We start from the raw sequence: 26,627 nt of genomic DNA on the forward strand, positions 1-26,627 counted from the left end.
TGTTGACATGTCCTTTGAAGTGTGATGCCTCCATTGAACGGAGGACCTCAGGTGTGGTCTGACCAGTGCAGAGTAGCACAAGATGATCACCTCCTTTATTCTGGACGTTATACTCTTATTAATACAGCCCAAGGTCACAATACTTTTTTTTTTTTAAAGATTTGTTTTTTTGATGTGAACCATTTTTTTTAAAGTCTTTATTGAATTTGTTACAATATTGCTTCTGTTTTTTGGTTTTTTGGCCGCGAGGCATGTGGGATCTTAGCTTCCCGACCAGGGATCGAACCTGCACTCCCTGTATTGGAAGGCGAAGTCTTAACCGCTGGACCACCAGGGAAGTCCCCACAATAGTTTTTGTAACAACCAAACCGTGCTTTTGACTCATGGATCATGAAGAGTTTTCATTTATTCTAAAACCCTCTAAGCAACGTCTCTCACTTCCTACGGTTGTACTGTTACATTTTGGAATTCAAATAGGTGACTTCATATTTGTCCCTGTAAACTTTGATTTTGCTATAGTGAGTCCAGCCTCATGACTGGTATATATCATACCAGCCTCTTGACAGCTCTACGAATTCTTTTTCTGTCATCTCACATTTTGGCTCTCTCTCCCAGCTATGCGTAATTTTCAAATTTGATCTAGTGACATTAAAACAGAAAGAACCCTTTTGTGTGTGGTCGTTCAACTGCTTAAGAATCGCTTAGAATCCCTACATTTCTTTATATTGTCCCAAGAGTATGGTGAGAGAACGTTTTATTGAACTCCAAATACATTGTAGGGGTAGCATTCTCCTCATCTGCCCATCGAGTCACCCTATCAAAGGAAATGAGCTTGAGTGGGGAATGACTTGTTTTTCCTGAATCCATGCAGAGGCTGAGTGATCTTCTCTTCCTTTTGTAAGTGCTCACCAATCCTCCTTTTAATCATTTGTTCTCGAATCTTGCCTTCAATCAATATTTAACTCGTTGATCTCAGTGACACCACAGCAGTGTGCATCCCTTTCACCCTCCATGGGGTTTTCAAAGACATCACCAGTTGTCCTGCAACTTGAGCTGCAGGTCATCATAATGCCCTGGGCTGTTATTGACCTAAACTATGAGATGGAGTTGCTCAGAGCAGCTAAAGGCTCTCTGGGACTAGACTGCCTTGAGGAGCCTCTCTCTGGGGCTCACTTTGTCCCTTTGACTCTGAAAATCCTTCTCTTTGCAGAAGAGAAGGAACACAAAGGTTGCCTAGGAGGTTTTGATTCCTCTCTGTAAAACCATTAGCAAATGAAAAAGGGCGCCCCATCACTCATCTGGTAACACCCAAACTCCTCAGCTGTTATGAAGGCCTCCACAACCTACCTTTCCAATCTGATTTCCCACCGTTTAACTTGAACCCTCTACTTCGGTCAAGTCAGTTCCCTCACTGCTCCTCAAGCACATCTAGACCTTATCTCCATGCTCTGGCTGAGGACTTTCTCCCAATTTGGAATGCCCACTATTCCACCCATCTACCCAGATCTCATCATAGCCTTTCTTGCAATTTCTGTAACTCCTTTAACGTTTAGCATACAATTGAAGTCACAGAGATTATGCATGTCACTCATTTGATCATAGTTCAGTTTTGTCTTCCTGACAGTATGCACACCAAAAGGGGTATGTTTTATCCCTCATGGTATATAAACCAGCACAGGGCCTGGCCTACAGTCCTGATAACCATCTTCACTTCCTACAGAGATTTTCCACAGTGACCAACCTCTGGCCCTTCACACATACCACAAGTTCAGATCCCAAGATAGCTGTGTCCAGCTCCTCAAAGGACTAATATAGAAACTAGATAAATCTAGGGATGCAGGCTGGACCTGGTCTAGGCACTAATGATTTTTGCAGTGTGAAATCAAATCTAACTATACCCTCAGCCCTTTAAACAAGAACCTGGGCTTTCTTAGCTGGGCTCAGGGCTGGCGGTCAACAAGGGGGCCAAGAACACTCAAGGCACCCCGGGACAGCACTGACTGTCAATTAGACTGAAACCCTGCCTGCCTTGGAGGTCACTCAGACCTTCTGAAGGTGTGAAGACCAACTGTAATCTCTCACTGATGGGTCCCAAATAGGATTGGAGCTGGGTTTGCTATGGCACCTTGAGTTCTTAGAGGAGAAGCAATGTCTAAATCTTCCCAACTAGAAAGCCTCCTAATTTGGGGGTACACACACACACCCCATAAGAGGAGGCCCAATTTGGTAATATCTGACATGGAGCAATGAAAGGATCATGACAACAAAGACTCTGAATTGATCTAAAATGGTCACGTAACCCAGCCCTCTCCGCCTTCAGGAAGGTGAGCACCATGGTTTCCCTTAGTCATTCACTCAATTTGGCAATTATTATTGAGGACTTACTACGTGCCATGATCAGCTCCTATCTACAGCAAAGTTTTGCCGTGTGTTTAACAATCTTTTCCCCTCTATCTGTCTCAGAAGAAATGGAGAACAGATCACCAGCTCTGTCCTTATTTAAGAGTTACATTTTTGAAGATGGTATATAGCACACTTGTCATATAGTAGGTGCTCTACAATTATTGAATGTTACTTCATCAGCTTCTTCCTTTCTAAATTTAAAAAAAAAAAAAACCCTAGTCCTTTGGCACATTGTTTTTGCTCTTCTCCAGACCCTCTGCAGCTTTTCTACATATGCTGAAAATGTGTTGACCAAGGGCAGACCCACGACTGTTTTCAAAGGCCTAACCAATACTAGGTAGAGTGGAGAAAGTTGAGGAGCATGAGAAAGGTCATATGTTACTGGACTGCATTCTAGATCTGTTTCTAACACTGTGACATTGTGCTTTTCTGAGCCCATTTACCCAATTATAAAATAAGTGGGTTGGACTACATGACTCTGAGGTTACTTCTAATTCTAAAAATTCGGATTCTGATTACTTCCCAGGGATTCCATCCTAAATTTTTGTTATGATATGCTAGTATTTATTTATTTATTTATTTATTTTGCAGTACGCGGGCCTCTCACTGTTGTGGCCTCTCCCGTTGCAGAGCACAGGCTCCGGACGTGCAGGCTCAGCGGCCATGGCTCACAGGCCCAGCCGCTCCGCAGCATGTGGGATCTTCCCGGACCGGGGCACGAACCCGTGTCCCCTGCATGAGCAGGTGGACTCTCAACCACTGCGCCACCAGGGAAGCCCCAATGATATGCTATATTTGAGTTAGTTTTGGAAAGAAGGAAGGAAGGGAGGGAGGGAGGGAGGAAGAGAAAGAAGAGGGTGGGAGGGAGCAGGGAGGGAAGAGAAAACCAGTTCTACACTACGGACTCAGACTCATTCAACTCGTGACCCACCCTGCCAGCCTCCCCCCAGTTCTTTTTTTCTTTTTTAACTAACCTGGGTCAAGTCAATCATTGCCCATCTCTCTTGTCCCCACGTACCATATTAGTATACTAGTCCTCGATTTTGGTCTTTGTACTGCCTTGTGTTTGTCCCCTCTGAACATCATCCTGTTGTGTTGGTTCATCTCCCTCATTTTGTCAGGGTCACTTTGAAGAATTCTATTCCTGGTTTCTGAGGTGTCAGCAACCCCACCCAACTGTCACACTTGATGAGCAGACTCCTGGTTCAGTCCTTCAAGTCACTGAGAATAATACGATACCATAATGCTAACTCTGTGGAGCCCATTGAATCTGTCCCCCAGGGTTGACAGGGAGCCACTGATCACCATCCTGGAGAGGAATGCTCCAAGAGCCCCAGTGACCTCTCCAATTTTAATTCATAGACCAGGAAACCAGTATCTCTGGGGAGGAGAGGGCCCCTGCTCTGTCAGTCACCCAAGGCCAGGGAGTCCACATATCTGATGCTGCACTGGATTCAGACACGAAAAAGAATTTCAGCACGTTAGAGGGCAGACCTCCTCCCAGCCCCCAGTCCAGGACGAGGGCAGGGTGGTGGCAATGGTGGCAGTGGCAGAGGCAGCGGCGGGTGGTGGCGGCGGCAGCAGAGTGGTGCAGTGAAGAAGGAAGTGTTTTTTTTTGATGTTTCATTAGGAGGCCCGAGGTGCTGAGAGAAGGCTTCAGCTGCAGGAACCCAGAGCGTGGGGGGGGTAGGGGGGTGGGGACTGCAACCTGATTAAGATTGGAGAGGCCTTCGTGAAGGGGGCCGGTAGTGTGCTGCCCAGACTTGTATCAGCTTAAAGGCACAGGATGCAGAGGGAGGCGCCCTGCCAGGAGGTCTGTTGGGCAAGGCCTGTGCAAGGGAGGCAGGTTGGGAGTGCTAACTGGATTTTTTATTTTTATATCAAGACACTGTGTTTAAAATTTTTACAAAGGACAAACTCCGTGGGTTTCCGTTAGTGTTTTAAGAACTTTTCTTTAAAAAAAAAAAAAGCCAACAACAACAAAAAACACCACCTTTTTGAAAGAGAAATGACAGACACAAAAGAGACTCTGTAAAGAAAATGGGGCGAACTTCTGATAGCATTACCCCAAGGGCAGAGGCAGAACCCAGATTGTACCCAGGGCACCGATAATCACATGGCCTCCACAAAACCTCCTTCACCAAATTTGCAGTCCCCTGCCTGGTCTAGCTAGGCTGATGCTCCTGGCCTCTGGGGGACGCAGGTCACCCTGTGGTCTCTGCAGCCCTCCGCAGAGATACAGAGGTGGCTGGCAAGTTGCCCCCTAAGGCCCTCCAACCCCATCCAGTGAGAGCCCCTTCCTCCTTCTCCCCATGGTTTTGCTGGAACCTGTTTCTTGGGGGCCATGTTCCTTGGTCGGATTGTGTGAGCACTGGGAGTTCCAGAGCCAGAGAGACCTGGGCCTGGAGCCCTCCCTTCCGGAGCTTCTTTGCACCCATCGGTTGGAGAAGCATTTGTTCCAAAATTTTTTTAAAAAATCAATAAAAACAAGACCCAGAAAAAAGACCAAGTCTGGGGGAGAAAGAGCTACTCTGCTCTTTAAAGCTCCCAAGTCTGGAGTTGGTCGGTGGTGCAGTTCCAAGAGAGGTGGAAGGCGAGCACCAAGGGGGTGTCCAGCTGGTGCTTCAGGCTCCCCAGTAGTGTCTGTGGTCAGGCTCGGGGAGCCGGCTTCAGCTGCTGTTCCACGGGTCCTCAGTTCCCCAAGGACTTGTTTGCGTCCCCACTTGAAGGGTTTGTTCAGGTTTACTTCCTTATTTGTGTTGTTGCACATGCGGGTGCATGCCCACATCTGTCTATGTTTGTGCAGGTGGGTCTGCTGTCGGGTGTGGGTGCGTGCGTATACATATATGTCTGTGTGTGTGTGTGTGTGTGTGTGTGTGTGTGTGTGTGTGTTCGTGGATCCGGGAGGGACAGAGCCGGGATATATGCTGTGCTCTGGGCTGCAGCTATACCCGGGTGGTGGAGTGTGAGTGGGGCAGCCCGGTACTGTTGAACCCTGCGGCAAAGGTGTTATAGGGGTGCAATGTCTGCAGCCCCACCAGGGAGTTGGGGATCATAGTGATAGTGTTGGGGGTCATGAGTGGGATGTCATCAGGGGAGCGCCGCAGGGTCAGCGTGTAGTCGGGCAGTGCAGTGAGGCGCAGGGTGTCATGGGGGGGACCCGCCTCACACTCGTGGTGGGTGGGGCCCAGCTGCAGTGCTGCCAGCTCCTCCTCGGGAGCAGCTCCCAATTCAGGAGCCCCGGCTCCCCTCTGAGGGCTGGGCTGCCGCAGGGGCTCCTGACGCCGCTTGTCCTTCCGATAGTAGAGGGCAGCGAAGGCCAGGACATTAAGGAAGAGGAGGGAGGCCCCCACGGCGATGGTGACGCTTAATTCAGTGGAGTAGTCACGAGGGTTCTCCACCAGGAGCGGCCCTGCATCCTGGTCCCCGTTCCAGGACCCTTGGGCATTCTCATTGCTGTAGGCAGGTGAGATGGCTGGTCGTTTGGTGCTCCAGGTCTTGCCATTGGGCCTGCGGGTGATGTGGGAGCTGTGGGTGGTATCCGGGGGTGGCACTTTGGTGGTTGTGGACGTGTAGTGGAACATGTCATGCAGGTTGTATAGGTGGGGCACCAGGTGTTTCCAAAAGGCCACCTTAGTGGCACGGTAATGATCGCGGACCCTTGGCTTCAGGCCGATGTGAAGGTAGAGCTGGTCTCGGGGATTGTATTTGGACCAGGCCACTTCCTCAAAGCGGTTGGCCTTGGTGTGAATGAACTTGGTGTCCTGGGGGACCGGCTTGTTGGGATCCCTGAAATACCACATGGAAATCTGGGGTCACCACTCTACCTAGACAAGGAAAGGGTCCAGGATTCTTCCTCTCACACCCAGCCCTAAACCCCTTTCCCAGTCCAAAATGTCCCACCGTTTCCATCTTTTTCAGGGTCCTTCCCTCTGTCCATACCCCTGTTTGTCCCCAGGCCTTGAACTCCTATTGCCCGTGACATCATGGAAACCATTTCATCCTTCCCTACGCCCATCCTGTGAGATCAACCTATAGGACGCTGCTTCTTCTTCTCACAAGCTACAGAGCACCCATCAATCTTTTCAGCTGCCCAATTTTTCTGAGTGCCCTTTAAAAGTTCTTTCTGAATGTACTTTATTCCCACTTCACATGGCCTCCGACCATCTAACCTTGAATCCCATAGTTCTGCCAGTAACTCTCACTCCTGCTCAATCCTAATGCTGAGTTCTGAGCCTCAACAAAATTTTTTTACTTTTTTTTTTTTTTTTTTTGCAGTATGTGGGCCTCTCATTGTTGTGGCCTCTCCCGTTGCGGAGCACAGGCTCCGGACGCGCAGGCTCAGCGGCCATGGCTCACGGGCCCAGCCGCTCCACAGCATGTGGGATCTTCCCGGACCGGGGCACGAACCCGCGTCCCCTGCATCGGCAGGCGGACTCTCAACCACTGCGCCACCAGGGAAGCCCAGCAAAATTTTTAAGGGAAGGAAATGGCATGAAAGACTAGAAAGGGGGACGTAGGAAGAGGGATGAAGGGGTTACAAATCAAGATTTGGGGACTGTCTTAGGAAGGGAGATGATGGAAGAGGTTTGGATAGAGGAGCAGAGGGGAGGGCATGCTGGGGTCCCAAAGAAGAACCCCCAGTTTCTCCTTACCCGGTCTTGGCAAAGTTGGTCCAGTAGGTCATGACGACAGCACTGAGCATAACGTCATTCTTGGAGAAGTTGCAGGGGAAAAGGTCAGTGGGGCCTACCATAGGGACACCGAAAACGTAGGGTACTTCATCCCCATGAGCTGCGTCTGACCAAGCAGGCTTCATGAGGCTCTGGCAGTGATGGTAGAAGGCGTAGAAGTAGGTAGGCGAGCCATAGCGGGCGTGCAGATCAGCTGTCACCACTGAGGGCTCCACCCACTGGTGGTCAGTGAAGAGTGCCACCAGTGTTTTACGGCGGGTCTCAGGATTGTCACGGTCTGCCCAGTCTGTGTACATGAACTTGATGGTCTCCCGCAGGGTGTCCTTACCCTCAGGATAGCCATACAGATTGTCCACAAAGTTGGAGACTGAGTAATCAAAGTCAGTGCCAGAGACACCATCTTCAGGGTCCACCACCCCTTCCACAAACTTGAGCCCCTCACCCTGGTTGACGCCTAGCATGATGTCATAGTTGAGGAACTCGCCCTGTTCCATGAGAATCTCCGGGTCATCAGGAATGACATCACCGTCAATCACGGGGCCAAAGGCCACATGGTAGCGGGCAGGCTGGATGTCCTGCTCTACCAGCTCCTTGGCACTCTTTTGCCGAAGACAGTCCACCATGTCGACGGTGTCTAGCACGTTACAGCCTACCTTGTCTGCCAGCAGGCTGGTGTACTTCACTGGTTGGTAGTTCACAGCCCAGCTGGACAGAGCAGAACCACTTTGGATGATGGCCCTCTGGAAAAGCCCTATAGAAAATAAGCAGCACCAGGTCAGATCTGTCGTGTCTCTCACAGCCTAAGCCTCCCTTGCTTGTCCCTGAGGGACAGATCGAACACCTCCTCATTCCTTTGTTACTGAGGCTGCCCTCTGGGTTGAATGGACTGCAAAGGACAAGTAACCCTTTCGGCTGGAATGATGGGTTAGGACCAGAGGATGGGTTGTTGGGCTCCTTTCCTGACTGATCCCCTGCCTGCTTCTTGCTTCCTTGTTCTGGGTGATGGTTGGTAACTTGGGGGTTAAGGAAACACCAGGAAGAATTAACCCCTTGGGTCCCAGACATCAGCTTCCTTATGCTCCCTCTCTTTATCTCTCCTTGTCTTCCCCTCTTGCTTCCTGCCCAGCTGGGCCCAGCTCTGTGCCAGCACACCACCAGGGAGCTGGCGCTTCCACCACAAAGGGGTCTTTTTCATGAGAGATGAGAAATGCAGACAGGAGAGAGCCTCACATTCTGGGAGTTTAGGGAAAGATTCCCAAGGGCAAAGGCCCTATGGTCTGAAAGTCTCCAGGGAACGTGCCCTCCCAGGCTGTAACCTCCACAGACACTTTCCTTTTCCCGAAGCTACTGATGCCTCAGATCCAAATTTCCCCCTAGGTGAGAGGGAACCAGTCCCCCAAACTCAAAAAGTAGATGATTCTTCCCCCCTAGGGGAAAAAGGTATCATTCTCTCTCTGGCCCCAACATTCCCAAGTAAGGGAGAACCTGGCCCTCAGGTGCACAGTTCTGTTCCTCTAAGAGAAAGGGAGTTTACGGGACTTCCCTGGTGGTCCAGTGGTTAAGACTCCATGCTCCCAATGCAGGGGCCACGGGTTCGATCCCTGGTCAGGGAACTAAGATCCTGCATGCCGCATGGTGCGGCCAAAAAAAAAAAAAAGAGAGAGAGAGAGAGAGAAAGGGAGTTTGCATGGGTGAAAAAGAGAGGGAGAGAAATATAGATGAGTACTTAAGTGAGCCTCACTTTTTGAAAGATTATTCTCCATTAATCAGTTACAGAAAAACAGAGAGAATAAATCTTTTTTTTAGATTTTTTTTTAAAAAGTCTTTATTGAATTTGTTACAATATTGCTTCTGTTTTCTGTTTTGGTTTTTTGGCCAGGAGGCATGTGGGATCTTAGCTCCTGGACCAGGGATCGAACCTGCACCCCATACACTGGACGGCAAAGTCTTAACCTCTGGATCACCGGGGAAGTCCCAAGAGAATAAATCTTAAAAGCAGCCAGGTCTCCAGGGACACAGGCCCCCTATGAGACAGAGAATAGCAGCACACCAGGAAAGGCCTTCTCCTCCCAGGGAAATAGTCCCTAATCAGAGGAGGCACCGTTCCTCTTTCCAAACAGAGGCACCCTCACAACTAGTCACTTCACCCTCCTTGGTGGAAAAAAGGAATTCCCGTTCCTGTACTGTCACCTAGAAACATATTCTAAAGGAGGGATGTACATCCAACATTCCCTACATCCCACCTTAGTCTCCCCTCATGGAGTCCCTGGAGGGATAGAGACAGAATTTCTAGGTCAGAGAAGGTGATTTTTCTTCTTCAGAAAGACAGGCCTTCTTCAAAGAGAGACTGCAAGTCTTTCTGTTAGAATATCACTAACTCATAAGGTTGATTTCAGTAATAAACCCTGTCCTCTCTTACGGCCTTCCTTATCTTGGAGAAGGACACTTATTTTGGGAAGATCTCTTTGTGAGAAGCTCATCTTTGCCTCTCAGAGGTAGAAAGGGCTCTTATAGTCCAGAGGTGAAGAGAATGAAGAGAACACTTCCTGCTGAGCAAAAAAAAGGCCCTATTTGGCCCCCTTGGAAGGGTCACTGGCAGGGGGACCCACAGCAAGGAGAGAGGTTTCCCTTCGGGCTAAAAATGAAAGTCTCCCTTAGAGGGGGCTGTACAGCCCGGGGGCGGGAGAGGTCTGGTCTGGAGTCTGATAAGAGCTCGACATCCCTCAGGCAAAGCCCACCCGCAGGTTTGTAATCCTCACTTCGGTCCCATCTCTGCCCCCCCATCCCCACCCCCACTCCCATCAAGGGCAGTTCCCGTCTTGCACAGACTTGTTCTTCAGCGAGAAAGGCAGAGAATGTCTCTTACACCTAAAAACTAATTTCCACTCTAGAGCTCTACCCGAAGTCATGTGTCCTTCCCACACGGAAAGATTTCCCCCCCGCCCCCGCCCAAAAAGAGCCGTTGTCCTTCAGAGAGAGACATTCTACTCCCACGCTCCTCAATAAGACTCCCACATCAGGAGAACATTCCTTTCTCAAGATGTAAATGGGATTCTCTCCTTCCCTCTCTCACAGTGGGAGAATTACATCTTCCCCTCGAGAAACATTTCCCTTCCACTTCTCCCCAAAGGGACACCGAGCTGGCAGGTGAGGGCTGCTGACTCCCCTGGATGCTCCTGGGACATGGAATTGGGTACCCTGGAGCCTGGAGGGACTGGGGCTCAGGGTCGGCGGCCAGCACTTGTCTAGTTCCTGTTTCGTTCCAAGAGCTACTCACCCTCAGAGTGATGCGACAGCGTGAGGAGGCTGACACAGGACGCGCCAATGCCCGAGCCAAAGACGGTGATACGGCGGGGATCACCACCGAAGAAGGCAATATTCTCGCTCACCCAGCGGAGGGCCTGGATTTGGTCAAGGAGCCCATAGTTGCCCTTGGCAGCCTGATCGCCAGTGCTCAGGAAACCTGGATTCAACAAAGGGCACGAGGACAGTGAAGGTGGAGGGATGGAGGATTTGGATGACGGTGACAGTTGGGGGCATGAGGATGGAGGATGAGCATGCAGTGCAGCTCTTTCCACCCAGCTAGCATTAACCATTGCTCCTTTCTGCAAGGACCAGCGCCATCACTATAGGAAGGATTGGCTTCCTACCTCCCACCCATTCTCCAGTTTGGAAGGTGAGGTCTCCAAACCGTTCAAAAGGGATGCCTCCAGCTGGGAGACTTAAACTGCAGGAACTGCAAATGACCAGGACCCAGCATCCTCTGCCCTGATGTACCAGCCGGGACTTTACCCTAGCACCTGGCAAGATAGAGTGGAAAGAGCAGGGACCCTGGAGTCAGTTTGGTTTGAGTCCTGGCTCTACCACTTACTGGCCATGTAGCTTTAGGCAAGTTATTGAGAATCTCTGGGCTCTAGTTTCCTCTTCTGTAAAATGGGGATAAAATACCTCAAAGGGTTGTAACAAGGATAAAATGAACATAAGCGTCTCGAATATGCTCAGCACATTACACATCTATAGTTACTTCTCGTTCCCCATCCTTCTCTCTCTGGAGGAAGTGAAGATCCCAAGAGGCTACAATTCCTAAGCCTTCCTTGCCCCTCCTGTCCAAGTTCATCCATTTCCACTTCCTTCCAGGGTCTCGGATGCCCCCTTCTCTTCATTCTCACGGCAGGTCCTCACTTCCCCCTCCTCCAAGACCTAATGAATCGGAAACTCTGGGGATGGGGCCCAGCAATCCGTGTGTTTAACAAGCTCTCCAGGTAATTCTGATGCCTGCTAAAGTTGGAAAACCACTGGGTTAGACCATCTTTTTCCTCTAGTGGAGAAATGGGGAAGTCAGTGCAGTGCGGTTACCACAGAAACAGGTCTTCCTGCCCACCCACTGGGATTTGCTGCTGAGGAGACATGTCACCATGGAGACTACCTTCCCACCCACCTGCTGGGATTTGCTGCTGTGGAGACTTGTTGCCATGGCAACTACCTTCCCGCCCACCTGCTGGCTATCCCACAGAGATGTCCTATATTCCCCCCACCCTGCTTCCATTTTAGTCTGATCTTGCTGCTTCATTTTTTCTCTCTTCCCTGATCCTTAGTCTACTTGGAAGGCTCTATCTTCTCCTGCCCTAGGCTTTTAGAAAGGTTCTTTCCAAGTGGGTAGCTGTGGTGCTCCTACACATTGGAAACCTATACCTGGGTGAGTATTTTTTGACCCCACAGTTAAAAGCTCATTTGTAGCCCCTGGGATCAACTTTGTGGGAGGCCATGTTTGAGGAGGCTCCCTCAGCTCACAGAGAGTTCTCTGACGGTCCTGGTAGTCCACGGGCAGAAGCTGACCTTAAACAGACTCAGGCAGGCACAAGACCCCATCACTGTCTTTCTTGAGTCCTTTTGTTTCTAGTTTCTGTAAAAGAGCTCATTTCACCCTCTTCAAGTGTGTTATTAATTTACCTTTGGTGCAATTAAGTATGTAAAGTACTTAGTTATTCCTCCCAGGACCTAGTCACAAGCCCTCTTTAGCCCCAGGTTCCCGATGAGGAAATGAGAAGGAATCAGAGAAAGCCTGAATGAGGATGAACGGAGGAGCTCTTGTTCCTCTAGACAAGAGAACCAGCTTCTCCTTTGCCTGGCTCGTTCACAAGCTGAAGTTGCTCCTGCAAGTCTTAAAGTATGCTGACCAAGATCCATCCCGGCTGTCCAAGCCTTGCGACCCTCCAGCAAAAATCACTATGTGTTTCTCTTAGCCTGCCTGTCCTCTCTCCCTCCTCTCTCCTTCCCCCGTTTTCTCTCTCCCTTTTCTCTTATTTTCGCAATAGCAGACTTGGCTTCGGTCTTTGCCAAGGTATCGTTCAGTGAAATGTGTCAAATACGTCTGTCCTAACCAGCATGAAGAGCCTGCATTTGGGTGCAGTAGATTTCTCCAACATGTACCAATTCCCTGGGTTAGAAACAAAGGTCTGAAAGGGCTGGGTGGAGGATTTGACCATCACTCTCTGCTCCCTCAGATCCCACAAACCTCAGGATAAGAGGCACTGAAGCCTGTGGATGACGTCATGCCAACCATCCTACTACAAGCGTCCTGCTTGAAGTGCTCTATCCAACAGGCTCAGGCGGATGATACAGAAAACGTCGCCGACCACAAGCACACAAAAACCTGTCAGTCTGGGAGAGCGATCACTCGCTACTAGCTCCCCAGTAACTCAGTCACCCACAGAAACCATGTGAGAATGAGGGCTGAAACACCAAACTCCATAAACTGTTAGAGCAAATCTGAGCCAGTCTCCCTGGGCCCAAGTTTATACTGCAGTGCATGGTAAGCTGCTTGTCAACAGAAGACAGGGGAATCTGGCACATTGTATCAAAACCAGGTATCTGTGTCACCCAAGGCTTGACATTTATCAGGTTTTCAGTTTGCCTGAAGGGTACCTGAGCAAGAATGTAGGATTAAATTCTGAAACCCAGAATAAAACTCGGCAAGCCCCTACTTCCTCAGCCCCAGGGATATCCACGTCCTGTATCCTGCTGGGGTCCCTTTCTTTTGTTGGTCTCAAGCCCAGTGGGGGCTTCTCCGATTATAGCTACCCCTCTGCCTTGGATGGGATCCATGGAATAGCCTGTGACATTCTCCAAATACATGAATCACCAAGATGTCTAAAGAAGCACCTTGGAGGAAACCGTCTGCTTGGGCTCAGGGCTCAGAGAAGCTGATGGGAGGGAGGGTGAATGAATGCATATAATTGAGGTCCAAAACTGGCCACCTGTTCTGGGATGTTTTGGGAAACAAAACAACAGAGCCTCAGCTCTACAGCAAAATCCCCAAGATTCAGAGACAGACCCGTGTTCTAAATCTGGCGCCAAGAGACAAAAACATCTTGAATGTACCCAGAATCCAATCAGCGGCTTATTGATTACATTTGTGTTCCAGAGCAGGCACTAAAGGGTACACAGGAAGTGGTGGGGAACTTCTGGCCAAATCTCAGTTTATGGCTCCTTCTGAGGTTTGGGTAATATTAGTTTGATCATTAACTATTTAAGCTCAAAGAATAAAAATCCTACCCCGAGATGTGCTGTTCTGGTTATCCAAACGAGAGGAGGTTATAAGGTGGTGGTGGTGGGGTCTTTTAACCTGAATTTCGTGGATGAGTTTCAGCGGGATCCATGAAATAACTTCTGTGTGTGTGTGTGTGCACACACATGCATTTTTGGGGGAAGAGTCCATAGATTTCATCAGAATTTCAAAGGGGTCCAAGACTCCCCAAAAGGTTAAGAACTTCTGATATACAAGCTTAAAGATTAGAGCAATTGAAGGGTTGTGAAGTAATCAGCAAATCAGGATATCATAGGGAGCGCTCGCCAGCAATAATAGCCTTCCGTGAAGCCCACAGCTCCCAACTGACACTTCAAATCTTGAGTCTCTCCTCTGTCTCCTTTCCGCCTCCTTTCTGTGTGTCACTCGTATCCTCTTTTCTCTTTCCCGTCCTTTCCTTCTCTTCCTTATTTTCTCCTCTCTTCTCCCCCGATGCTCCACTCTCTCTTTTCTTTCATTCCTACCTGGTCCGATCATTTGGAACTGAAGCATATTCTTAGTATTCTCCGTGCTTTCCATTGATCCTTAGAGACTGGAGCTTTGTGTTGATAATTTTTAAAAGCAACCGAGTTGAGTATTTCCTGTCACCCTCATTTAGAAAATAAAGTAACACAGTTACTTCTGGCCTTCAACAACCATGCACTTGTGCCTGTGTATCTGTGTGTGATTACGTTTGTATACGCATTACTCTTCAGGAACTATGCAGCCCAAGCGTGTGGGTTTGCAGCCACCTTCATGGTACCATTTTTACTATCAGAGACTCAGATCCCCTTTCTCAACAGGACAGAACAGCTTACAGAACAGAGCCTTGCCATGATGTCTGTGGCAACTCAGAGAGACAGAGGAGCAGTGGCAGAACCATGAAACCCAAAGCCCACTAGACTGTGGAGAGGCCAGGGAGATGCCCTGCATATGTCACACCCAGCATCCAGATGCCGCTGAAGGGAACGCAGGCTCCACTTTTTTCTGGGAATATCATTTCTCTCATCTGAACCCCCAGAAGGTGTCTTGCTATCCCACATAGTATTAAGGGGAAGTCAAGAGAAGATTGCCTTTCCGTGTACGTGGATGCACCCAGAAGTGAAACGCAGCTCTGGGGCCTCTGGGATGCCAACTGCCAAAGCCACAACATACTCAAAAGCAAATTAAAATAGGGTCCTGTCAGCCGACAAGCCCTGGAGTAAGCCGTGCCTAATTGCTCGTTCAGCACCCAGGCCTGCAGACCTGAGAAACAGCCCAGACACCCACTGGGACTCAGGACCCCAGCCTTCCGGGCAGGAAGTTGGCTTCTTTGTGCCACTCCAGGGCTATGGGGCCGCGTGTGCCCTCAGAGGCCTGGGTGAGCATCCGAAAGGGAGCAAGGCCGTGTGTGCTTGGTCGCCCTCTCTGAGGCACTTGTTTACCTCAAGACCTTGGCCAGTTAGGCATTAACAGTTACCAAGGAAGGCACAGGGTAGAGGGGCAGCGTAAATCACCAAAATAAGCATGTGGGTGACAGAGTATGTGTGGGGAAGGGGATATGGGTGTGTATCAGGAGGTATTTGGGAAGTAAGTGTGTGTGTGTGGGAGGAAGATGGTGTAATGGGTGGGAGTGTATGGGGATGTATGTGTGGAGAGAGTAGAATAAATGTGCAATGTGTGTATGTGGGATATGTAAGTGTGGGGTGTGCATGAGTGTGTATACGTGTATGGATATGGAAGACCAGGTGTGGGGATATGGATGCGTGTATATTCGTGGGGTAGGAATATGTAATATGTATGTATTGGACATATATATGCCAGATGTGTATAGGAAGAGTGTGTGTGTGTATGTGATACGGGTACGTGTATCGGGGCCTGTGGGTGTGTGTTTAAGGGGGGATGTGTAAGCGTAGTGCATGGGATGTGTACGTAGATGTGGAAGCAGGGATATGAGGGGTCCGTGCGTAGTATCTGTGTACTATGGGCTGGGGAGGTGTGGACGTGCAGGTATGGCTCCCACATGTGTAGGGAGGGGAACGCTGGTTCGTGTTTGTGTAGGGAAGGTGAGGGACATACGTGTGTGTGTGGCTGTTGGAGGAGAGGTGGAAGTGGGGTGTGTAGGGGGACGTGGATCTGCCCGTGTATGTGTGAAAGGAACATTTGTGTACATTTAAGGTGTATATATGTGGGGCTTGTGCGCGGATGTGGACGTGCAGGGTGTGGGTCTTTGTGTAGAGTGTATTATGGGGGTAGAGGAAAGCGTGAGCGTGGGGGCACTTGTGGTGTATGTGGGCACAGATGTGGATACAGAGATGTGGAGGGAGAGATACATGGGAACGTGTGTGTGTGTATGCGTCCATGGAAGGTGAGAGAAATCTGTGTAGATGTGCGGTGTGGATGTGGAGTGTAGAGAGGCATCTGGGTATGTGGATATGTGCATCAGGGAGACTATATGTGTGCAGTGTGTATGGAGTGGTGGGGGAATGTGCATATATGTGAGGGGGTCTGTAGATGTAGATGTCGGGGTCTGTATGTGTATGGGTATGTATGTTTGGGGGGGTGAGCGAGAAATAGATGCATGCTGGTGGATGTGGGCAGGGTGGACGGTGGACATGTGAGGGTACGTGGGTGTGTGGATATGTGATTGGCTAGAAGGAGTATCTGTGCATGTGTGGGGTGATTAGGGATGTGGGGTGGGTGGGTCGGGATGAGGCTAGGATACCAGAAAATGAATCGACTCTACAAAACTCAGCCAGGCAAAAGTCTGGAACCAGAGACCTGGCTGGAGACCTAAGAGAAGGTGTGAAGTTTGAATTGAGTTTCCAGTGGCATCTCAACATTCCAGGAACGGGCCTAGGGACACTGTGGGGAAGCCCCGGGCAGTTGGGTAGGGGCTATGGGATAACAACATTGTGGCCATGGTCATTAGCACCAGCTAGAGAACCAAGGCGGCCTGTTCTCAGCTCCTCAGCTTTCTTTCCTCCCTCCTTGAGAACCCAGGCTTCCTTCTAGGCACCCAGCAGGGAACCATACCTAGCACTCCAACCCGATAGTTGAGGGTGATGACGATGACGTTGCCATAACTGGCCAGGACGCTGCCGTCAATCATGTTGCCTGTCCCTTCCATGTAAGAGCCTCCATGGATGTAGACCATGACAGGCTTAGCGCCACTGTCCCGGATGTCTGCAAGGAGAAGGGGTGAGACACAGGCTGGGTAGGCTGCCCTTCCTCCCCCACCCCCGCCAGCCCTGGGTGGGGGGGTGTGGGCAGCAAAGCTATCCCAGGTGCCAGGACACCACCGCCATCTCTGAGGGCAGGACTCATGGGGCTGTTCAGCCCGGAGCTTGAGCATCAGCCAGAGAAAGTTGGACGTCGGTGATGCTTTTAAAGACTCTGGTTTCAAGTGCCTCCCAGTAGAAGGCAGCCAGGCGTTCCTGATACAGCTAGGTCTACAGAGGCCGTGGCTGGGCCCTGGGGGACAGGGGGAGGGAGGAAGAGAAAGGGCAGGTCCCTTAGCTGGATCAGTGAGTCCCTGCCCCGGGCACCCAGGAGTCCTGGGACCTGACATGGCTTTAGAGAGCAGGGGCTGGGGAGCCCTGAAACCCCCAGGACTAGACCAGTTACATGGAAATACGGCCATTGGCAGCAGCTGGCCCCCCAGTGCAGACAGAGACAAGAGGGGCGGGAATAGGGGGTGGCACAGGAAGAGAACAAGGGAGAATGTGGGGACAGGGGAGTGAATGGCAGAGATGGGGTGTGTGTGTTGTGGCGGGGAGAACCTCACTGACATGGTTTCTCAGCCACGTGCTCGTTTACCCCATTCTCCCCGGGCATCAGGCAGACTTAACTGGAAACACTGGGGATGGGGAAGAGGTGGGGGCAGAACTAAGGATGAGAGAGCCTGCCCCCAGGCAGCTTTAAGATGAAGATGGAGCCTCCGCAGAGGCCACTCAACGAGAGACCTTTAAGCGGCTGCTCCCAAGACCCGAGCAGTGCGGCGACTGGGCTGGGCGGCCACGAGAAGGCTCCCAGCCTGATCACCTCGACCTGAAGCCTCTCGGCCTGTGAGCTGGACCACACTCTGCCGCACCGGCACAGCCCTACCAGCCACCAGTGGGCCCCCCTGAGCTGTGTGGCCCCCAGGCCAGGTCTGGGGCGTGGAGGTAGAAGAGAATGCTCTCTGCTGCCGAGCAAACACAACCTGTTTTCCTGAGGAGGAAGGAAGACTGGTTCAACCGTCACCCAAGGATCTTATGCCATCCACTGACCGGGCTGTGGCGTCCTGGCCTCAGCCCGGTGCTTTGGCCCAGTCCTTGTGGCCCTGTCCTGAACCTAATGCAGCCCCTGGCCCTGAGGCCATCTCTCTCTTTCTGAGTGAAGGCCAAGGAGGTTCTAGGTGGCGCTGTTCCCCAGGCCCTGTGGTTGTCACTGCCTCACTCCTCAGTTCAGCATCCTGCTGGGCCCCTCTTCCAGGAGCCAGCCTCCCCGCAGAAACACAGGGGTTCCTCGCCATTCCGTTTCCTCTGTGCCTCTCCTCGCCCCCGCCCCCCTCAGTCCTGCTTTCTCTCCACTCTCGTTGCTGCTCAGTAGGGGCAGGTGCCCGTGAACCACAGAAGATGGGGGAGGAAGCTGTCTCTGGGCAGTGGGGACCGGGGCGAGGAGGATGCCCTCCCCATGGCTCTGCTCGTGGTGCCCTGTTCCCGCCAGCCGTGTCCATCACCCTGGAACTCCCAGTGGCCGACCAGGCCAAAGATGGATGAACAGCCCAACGGCCTCATACAGGAACAGAAACACACCAACGGACGGACAGACAGACAGACGGGGCTTCTCCCCATCGAGAGGGGGAGGGGCTCTGTGCCATGCACCAGCCGCCACGCCCTGCAGCCCCCAAATACCTTCATCTTCATCCCCGTCATTATCCGCTAAGTCCTCGCCCTGTTTCTTAGCGCCGGATCCTGGGGACCAGACACGGGGAGACACAACAGCACAGAACAGAGAACAAAACAGAGAGAGAATTCAAAAACAGCATGACTGCAGTGTGGCCCAGCAAGCCAGCTCTGGGCCTGGGCCCAGGACAGGCAGGAGGGATGGCAAGAACTGAGGGAATGGGTGGGCTGAGGCCCAGACCTTCATCAGGATGACAGTGTTGCAAGGCCCCTGCTGTGCTGGCCTCCCTGCACCTCTCTGTCCCCAACAGCCTGTCTCAACCAACCACCTTCCCAGTTAGGAAGGAGGTAGCAGCAGGTGGGCCAGGGCACAGAGCCAGAGGCCCACTCAGGGAAAGGACTTCTCCTGGGTGGAAGGGGCTGCACGTGTGTACACAGGCAGGCTGAGCTGGAGAGCAGAGGCAGGCACCAAAGGTGAGAGGCGGCATCGCCAGCACGTGTAGATACGGATATGAGCTGTTAAGGCAGAGCCAGGGACCCCAGCCCTGAGCTATTCGGGCCCAGTGGGCAGGCTCCAGCTGGGCCTCAGCTGACCCTGATTCCCACAGGAGAAAATGGGAGATGAAGCTTTCCCTCCGGTCTTCCTCACTGGGGCCTGCTCTGGGTAATGGCAAATGGGGTTCCTGCCCACAGGAACCAGGCCTGAGAGCAGCAAGCATTGCTCTGAGATCGAAAGAGAGCCAGAGAGGGAGGGAGGGAGAGAAGGAAGGGGAAAAGGAGAAAAGGGACATGAGAGAGAGAGAAAGAGAGAGAGGGGGAGAGAGAGAGAAAAAAACAGAGATAGGAATAATGGTAGCAGCTCCTACCATGTACCGAATGGTTACCATGTGCCAGACACTCTACTTCTGCCTTACTGTCTGATCCTTACACCCCACTGAGGGAGGGACTATCTTTATTCCTGTTTCACTGATGGGGAAACTGAGGTTCAGAGAGGCAAAGTGACTTGCTTAAGATTACACAGCTAGGAAGTGCTAGAGGTGAGATCCAAACCCAGGTCTGCTTGATTCCAAAGCCCATGGTCTTTCCACTGCACCATGCCACCTTTCTGGGACGGGGGGAAAGGGAAGGGAAAAAATAAGTCAGGAAAGAGGTGGAGCATGGGGTGGGGTGGAGGGGAGGGGAGGGAAGGAGAGAAAAGAAGAGACCCGAGGAGAGAAGAGAGACGTTTAGGGCCTGGGTGAGCTATCCCCAATTCTCCTTCTCATTCTAAGGAGGTGAGAAGTTCATCATGAGAACGGCTTTGAGAAAGAGGACCCACCGCCTGGGTGCTTGTCAGTGTGTAGAAACGGAGGTCATTCTGTTGGCACCCCAGGGCTTATCCTCTTGTCTAAGACGTCAGATACTCTCGGCCTGGAGGCAGCAAATAGCCCTCTTTCTCAGCTGGTCTGGGTTCCCTTACAGCTATTAATCACAACAGGAGCCGCCCTCCAATTACAAAATGGCTTTTCAACCAGGGCAAGAGCCCAGCCTGAGGGGCAGAAACTGCCTCCGGCTTCCCGAACCTCCCGTGGCGCCTACCCTCTTAACACCTGACAACGACGGTGCTGCCCTCAGAAACCCTGTGGGACATGGGGCATCATCACCCACACAGCAGACAGCCCCCCGAACGGCAAGGAATCACCCATCCCTAAACATGAATTCCCTCCAACTTGATGGGGGTGGAGGTTGGGGGACAGGGCTTATCTTCCCCAAGAAATCCTTCGCTTCCCCTGGACCCCGACTTAGAAGATGCATCCCGTTTGCCCCCCTCTGGGAATGTCCCTGGGTTGCTGCCTTGTCCCAGCTTCCTCCTTACAGATGCCTTTGCTCCCTCAGCTTAGCACTTGCTGAGCAACTCCTTGCTGCCACGCCTGTCCCCCACCCCCGGGCCAGCTCGACCACCGTCCCCCAGCCCAACAACTGTGCTGCGGCAGGAGCCCAGCCAGGCCAGCCCTGCCTGCCCTGCACACATCACAACCCTAACCACCTCTGGGGACGGGTCCCCCGAGAGGCAGACTTTTTAAGTCTGTTCCAAATGGCCAACAGGCCCTGGATAGGGAACTCATTTGAGCAGCTAAATGACCAGATGCCCTCTCCCACGCTGTCTGGAACCCACTTCCCAGCTCGGCCTGTGGGGCTTAGCTAAACCAGCTGAGTTTCAATGCTAGGCTAGGAGTTTCCTCAGAGTAGCGATCAGGTCTTCAGTTATTTCTAAATCTTTCCTCCACCTCGTATCCCTCCACATCCCAACAGCACCTAGCACGTGACCTTGCCCATAGTCAACAATCACGATTGGTAAGTGTTTGAACTTGACTGGAGCGTCCAGTTGGCTCTCTAGCCAAACTCTCAGGACTGGACTGGACTGGACTGCCCTAGGCTCTTACTGGTGCCCTGGAGGATCATTGCTCCTAGGAAATGGTTAATGTCATCGCCTCCCCCTCTGCCACCCTGCACCCAAGTAAGCAAGTAACTAGTAGCAGTAGGTTTAAGAGACCCTCTTCCTGAAATCTTTTATACGTTAATGGAATGTTAAGACCAGAATAGTCCCCTACCACCTTCAGATGCAGAAACAGAGGTTCTCAAAGGAAAAGACTTGTCTAAGGTTTCACTGTGAGTGAGCAGCAGAGCTGGGACTCGGTCAGGCTTGTGGCTCCCAGACCCATACTCTTTCTGCGGCACCGCAATGCGTCTTCATTCGTGCAAAAACATGTTTACTGATTGCCTTCTGAGTGTGAGGTCCTGGGCTGGGTGTGGGGAGGTGGTGTAACGCTTATCCCCAGGGCAGCAGACCTCACTCAAAGCTTCAGTGAGCATCAAAAGTGCAACAGGCAGATCGCCGGGCTCTGCCCGCAGAGATTCTTACTTAGTAGGGGGCGCTCAGTCCCAGGAATCCTGACAACCCCACTTGGGGGAACCCCGCCCTATGATTTCAAAGGAAAACAAACTCCAAGCTTGCCAAAGGGTTGTAGGGACTAGGCTGTGCTTTTCCACTTGTTCCTTAGTCTTACTGTTTCCAATTCGGTTCAACCCATCCACATTTCACCATTTGTTTCAGAGTAGGGGAGGTGGGAAGGACCAGATGGGAGTTGCCTCGCATGCTACAGTGGAAAGAACACGGCCCTGAGGGTCAAGAGACCCAGGTTATGGTCCAGGCCCTGCCACAGACCAGCGACGGGGCCCTGAGCAGCAGCAAGTCACTCCCCTGGGCCTGTTTCCTCATCTGTAAAATTGGGATACCAATTCCTGCCTCATAAGCTTCCACAGAAGTGGGAGGGGGGATTTTCTGAGGTAAGTATGCAAGCGCTTTGCAGAAAACAAAGTGGTATTTGAACAGGAAGAATTATTACACGGGTGGAGGGTGACAGATTCCTCCCGGAAAGAGGGTCAGTTTGCAATTCGGGATCCCGTGCCTCCTTCAGAGTGCACAGTTCCTGGAGACCCCCAAGGTCTGCCACCAGGCTAGCCCGGGTCACTCAGCTAGGCCCTGGCCAGAGGTGGTGGGCGGGGGTGGGGTGGGTGGGCAGGGTTGCTACACTTGGCTACAGTTTGGTCTAAGCTCCACGGCTGGAGAGTTGACTCTCGACTTTCAATCCGGGAAAGAGCACGGAAGGATGAGCTGGTGGCTCCCTCACCAGGCAAAGGTCAGAGCCTCTGGCTCCATCTTGGCGGCTTAGAGTTTCTCCTGAGGTGTCCCAGAGGGAACCACTGGCTCTGTCTTTGGCACACACTTTAGGGTGGACTTTGGGGCTGGGAAGGTTGGAAGAAATGGGGTTGCTGCTTCTGCTCTGGACCTGCCTTAGGCCACCAGAGCCTCCCTGAAGAGCAGCCGGGGCCCTCGGATGAGATGGAGCTTATGCTTGCTCACCGACCGCCCCCTGAGCCTGGGCTACTTGAAGGAAGGCTGGGTCCTCGGGGGCAAGGGCAGGTGGGCAGGCAGCCCTCCCTCTCTCTCTCTCTCCCTCCCCGCCGGCTCGCTACCTACCTCCTTTCCTACAAATTTTCTTGTTGGGCTTTCGGGCGCATTCCTTGGAAATCCGCTTTACTGTAAAATGAATAAAAAACTAAAAAATAACAGGAGGCCTCTGCCCAGGGGCATGCACCCGCACCCCCCCAGGCCCCAAGAGCTGCTCTGCAGGCGGCACGTGGCAGAGAGCCTGTCCCACCATCTCCTTGCTTCTGTCACTTACCTTAGTGTGACCCCCGCGGGAGGAGGTATCAGCTAGTGAAAGAGGAGGCACCTGAGCACTGCCCACCAGGCTTGCCCCCTGCCCCCCTCACACACCCAGCTCCCTTGGCCACACACACCTACCACCTCTCCGAGCAGGTGGAATGGCAACAGGGGGGCCTGGTGGCGCCAGCATCCTCCCGCGGGCAGCTGCCAGCAGTGACCCATACTCCCCCAGGGAACCCCCATCCAGCACCTGGCCCTAGACCTGTCAAAGCTCTCAGGCCTGGCCAGGCCCCTCTTGGTAACAGTGTCACTCACACATGGGAGCTCAGACAATGCTGGGAGAGGAAAGAACAGGGAGGAGGAAGGGGGAGGCCAAGCAGAGTGATGGTTAGAAGCATTTTCACAGACAGACAGATGCATGCAGCAGGGCACACCACCACATGCCAGCCACAAACACAGCGGGGCGGGTGGGAGGCAAGGAGGGCACAGTGCCTGGCCGCACTCACCATCCTCCGTGGGCACATAGACGTTCAGGTAGAGGCAGTCTTCGTTGGGCTCCTGAATGTAAGTAGCGACGATATCCAAGTTGGCCGTGAACCAGACAGGGAGCATGACTTCGGGCACAGCTGTGTGGATGTTCTGGGGGCACACTGGGGGAAAGTGTGTGGCGTTCCGGATGCCCGACCAGGATGGGGGTGGTTCAGGGGGCAGGAAACGTTTTTCGCCGATGGGGGGGGCTGCGTAGGGCACCCCAAGGTATTGGTCCACAGGCCCCAGGATCTCACTGGGCAATGGTACCCGGGCACCCCTTAGCTTCCCAAAGTGAGTATTGACTGTGGGTGCTGGGGCCTGGGTACTGGCCCTCAGCACCAAGCTCAGGAACCACAGGGTGAGGCACAGGCTCCGGCCAACTGTGGGCTTGGGGCTCAGGGACAGCGAGGGCAGGCCAAGCTGCAGCCACATGTTCCGGGCCGGGGGACTGGCAGGAAAGGCAGACTCCGGGGTCACAGCATCAGCCCTATAGGCAGCCCCTTCATGGCCACACTGACTTGAACCTCAAAACTGAGCTCTCGAGGGACACCTACAGGTGCCCGGCAACGTAGAGAGCAGGTCTTCCGAGCACCACAGCTTCAGAAAGGGGACTCCCTCAGGGCCAGACAGGCCTGTGGAAAGAGGGAAGTATGCGTCATCCAAGATGGTCGCGGAGGGCTATGGAGTGGGTCTTTGGGGCCCTGCTGCTCTTGGGCTACTCTCCTACAGTTAGGAGAGGTTTCCCATGCCCGGGGTTCCAGGGACCCTCAGACGATCTCCACTGCCAGTCAGAGCCACTTGCTGTGTCCGGGCCATGGTTGGAAAAGCCAAGGGGGTCGACAGATTGACAATTGTTGCCACTGCAAGTTGCCAGTCCCCGACTTCAACTCCTCAGCCAATGGAGCTCATCGGGGTCAGCTGGAACCAGAGTAGCATATGGTAGCAGGCGATGGGAGAACAGGAAATGGAGCTGGGCACGCTGCGTGGACACTGAGCTCCTAGCCCCCCAAGACCCATGACCCCACACAGGGACCTCAACCTCAGGAGACGGTAGGATTGTGAACCTCACTCCGGGACTAAGGCAGAAGAAGGGAACACAGCAGATAGGCAAAGGGGCCCCCAGAGAGACCCCGTCTCCCTCTGGCAGGGCAGGGGGCAGGACAGCCATTCACCAGAGTCCCCAGACCCTCCTGTACATTTCTCAAAGCCCTCACTGCTCCCACATCCTTAAGCCTTGGTCCTTTCTGTCAGCTATCTCTAATTCACGTGGGGTGCCAGAGACTGAGGCAGAAAGCGTTCTGCCTAGCACCCTAGGCATTGTTGATGCTCAGCCAGTGTAAAATAAACAGCAGAGTGCGGGGGACACACACTCAGAGACTCATAGAAATAAACTCACAAACACTCAAAGAGGGAGTGAGAGAGCAAGCCGGGACCACAGACACCATGATGTTCACTCACAGAGACATACAATCCAAACCCACAGAGATCGCCTCATATAGTCTCACATTCTGAGACAGAGAGCTTCACAGAGCCAGAGACTCACAGAGAGATACATTCAGAGACACACGCAGAGACTTACTGAAACATAATCACACACACATCGCATAGGTAAATATCCAGAGACACATGCAGCATAATGGTGACACATAGGTGGAGACAGGAACAGAAACAGCAACACACTCGAGGCACACAGGCCTTCTGACAAAACAGTTGTACAGTCAACATATATACACAGGCACACACAGACACTTCCGCATGGACACACACACACACACACACAATTTAGCTTCCCCCTATTTCTCCCGCCTTCCAAGATTGTGGGCCTGCTCCTTTAAGAACTGGCTGAAGGGGTGGGGGGAGGGAGATTGGGAACGCCCGGCAATCGGCCACCGAGAGAGGGGAATGAGAATGTGTGTGTGTGTGTGTGTGTGTGTGTGTGTCTCTCGTGTGTGTGTGTGTGTGTGTGTGTGTGTGTGTGTGAGAGAGAGAGAGAGAGAGAGAAAGAGAAAAAGAAGGAGGAGGAGGAGGGAGGGCGGGCAAAGCGACTAAAGGGGTGGGGGCTCGGAGGAAAAGGGGAGCAAAGTATGGGTGGTTAGATCCCAGACGCTGCCCAGAATGCACCCGGGTGGAGGGGAGGAGGGGACGGGGAAGGAAGGGGTAAGGGTAGGGAGGTGGGGCAGGAGGGAGTGTGTGTGTGTGTGTGTGTGTGTGTGTGTGTGTGTGTGTGTGTGTGTGTGTGTATGGGGGGGGGAATAGTCCGCAGCTGAGTTCACACAATCCCCCCATTCACTGTCTCCATGGCAACTCCGGGGCACAGACCGCTCATTCACACGGCTTCCCCGCCAGCAACCCCCCCCACACACACATCATTAACCCCCTCGGTGCCGCCCCTCCCCGCAAATTCCATTAACCCTTTCGGGATGCCTCCCACTCCAGTAACCCTTCCGCACCAAATGCCATTCTCCTTTGAGTCAATTTCCTGCAGCCCCTCCCCCCGTGAACACCTAGACAAATCGACCGACCCCCAAACGCCCTTTGTACCCTAGGACCCACTGTGAGTCTTCAAGGCCAAGATCTCCATCCTGGTCCAACTTGCAATTTGGGAGAAGACAAGGGGAGGCGGCAATGCCGGGGATTAGAATGGCATCTGGGGGTACTTTCTGGGCTGGAGCAGTATTGGGCTAGGGGCATTGTGCAGGAATGGACTGGTGTCAAGAACTGCAGTATTGGGGGCTATGCGGGTTCGGAATGGTATTGGGGGACGGAGCTGCATTGGAATGGGGGAGGATAGGATAAAGGCCTCCATGGGGGGGGCTGCAGAGAGTGGGGGAGGGAGCCTGGCTGTGAGATGCTATGATGGAAGAGAGATGGGGCTGCACTGCGGGGGAGGGGGGACTGGCAATGTACTATACAGGAATGGGGCTGGGGACCTTCAGGAGGGATATTTTGATGAGCATGCGGGCCGGGCTGTGGAAATAGAGGGACCATGGGCGGGAGGATGATAAGGGTGCGGGATTCAGGGAGGAGGTGGAGGAGAAAAGCAGGGGAGGATTGGGGGGTCAGGGGTGCTGATGGAGAACGTGGGGTTGAGATGGATGGGGAGCACTGGCTGGGAAGTGGAGCACCCCAGGATTGGGGGGGGGATAGGATCAGGGCAAGGTATGGGCAGCTAGAGGATGAGAGACCGGGGCAGGCGGCCTCACCTGTTCCCCGGGCTGTTGCGAGCGACTGAACCGGGCCACGGACCACCCATATCGCCTCCAGGCCAAGGGCTCCGCACCCGAATCCCCGAGATCTGCTCTCCGGCAGCCTGGCTGCTGTGCCCGCGCACCGAGGGGGCGCGCTGCGCGTGCCCG

At 52.7% G+C, this 26,627-nt stretch overlaps 1 protein-coding gene across 3 annotated transcripts; it reads right to left on the reverse strand.

Moving 5' to 3' along the window:
* Positions 1–127: 127 nt before the first annotated feature.
* NLGN3 (neuroligin 3) lies at positions 128–26,627 on the reverse strand. Of its 3 annotated transcripts, XM_067723546.1 has the most exons (8): positions 26,475–26,627; positions 23,247–23,903; positions 22,552–22,611; positions 18,540–18,599; positions 16,678–16,827; positions 10,375–10,560; positions 7,059–7,848; positions 128–6,192 (listed from the first exon to the last, which is right to left on the reverse strand). In XM_067723546.1, exons 2-8 carry the CDS (start codon positions 23,701–23,703, stop codon positions 5,349–5,351), a joined length of 2,547 nt encoding a protein of 848 aa, XP_067579647.1. In that variant the 5' UTR covers positions 23,704–23,903; positions 26,475–26,627; the 3' UTR covers positions 128–5,348. The 3 variants fall into 3 exon arrangements, with proteins under 3 accessions (XP_067579647.1, XP_067579648.1, XP_067579649.1); XM_067723547.1 differs by lacking the exon at positions 22,552–22,611; XM_067723548.1 differs by lacking the exons at positions 18,540–18,599; positions 22,552–22,611.

The sequence above is a fragment of the Pseudorca crassidens genome, chromosome X (assembly GCF_039906515.1).
Source record: "Pseudorca crassidens isolate mPseCra1 chromosome X, mPseCra1.hap1, whole genome shotgun sequence".
NCBI lineage: Eukaryota > Metazoa > Chordata > Mammalia > Artiodactyla > Delphinidae > Pseudorca > Pseudorca crassidens.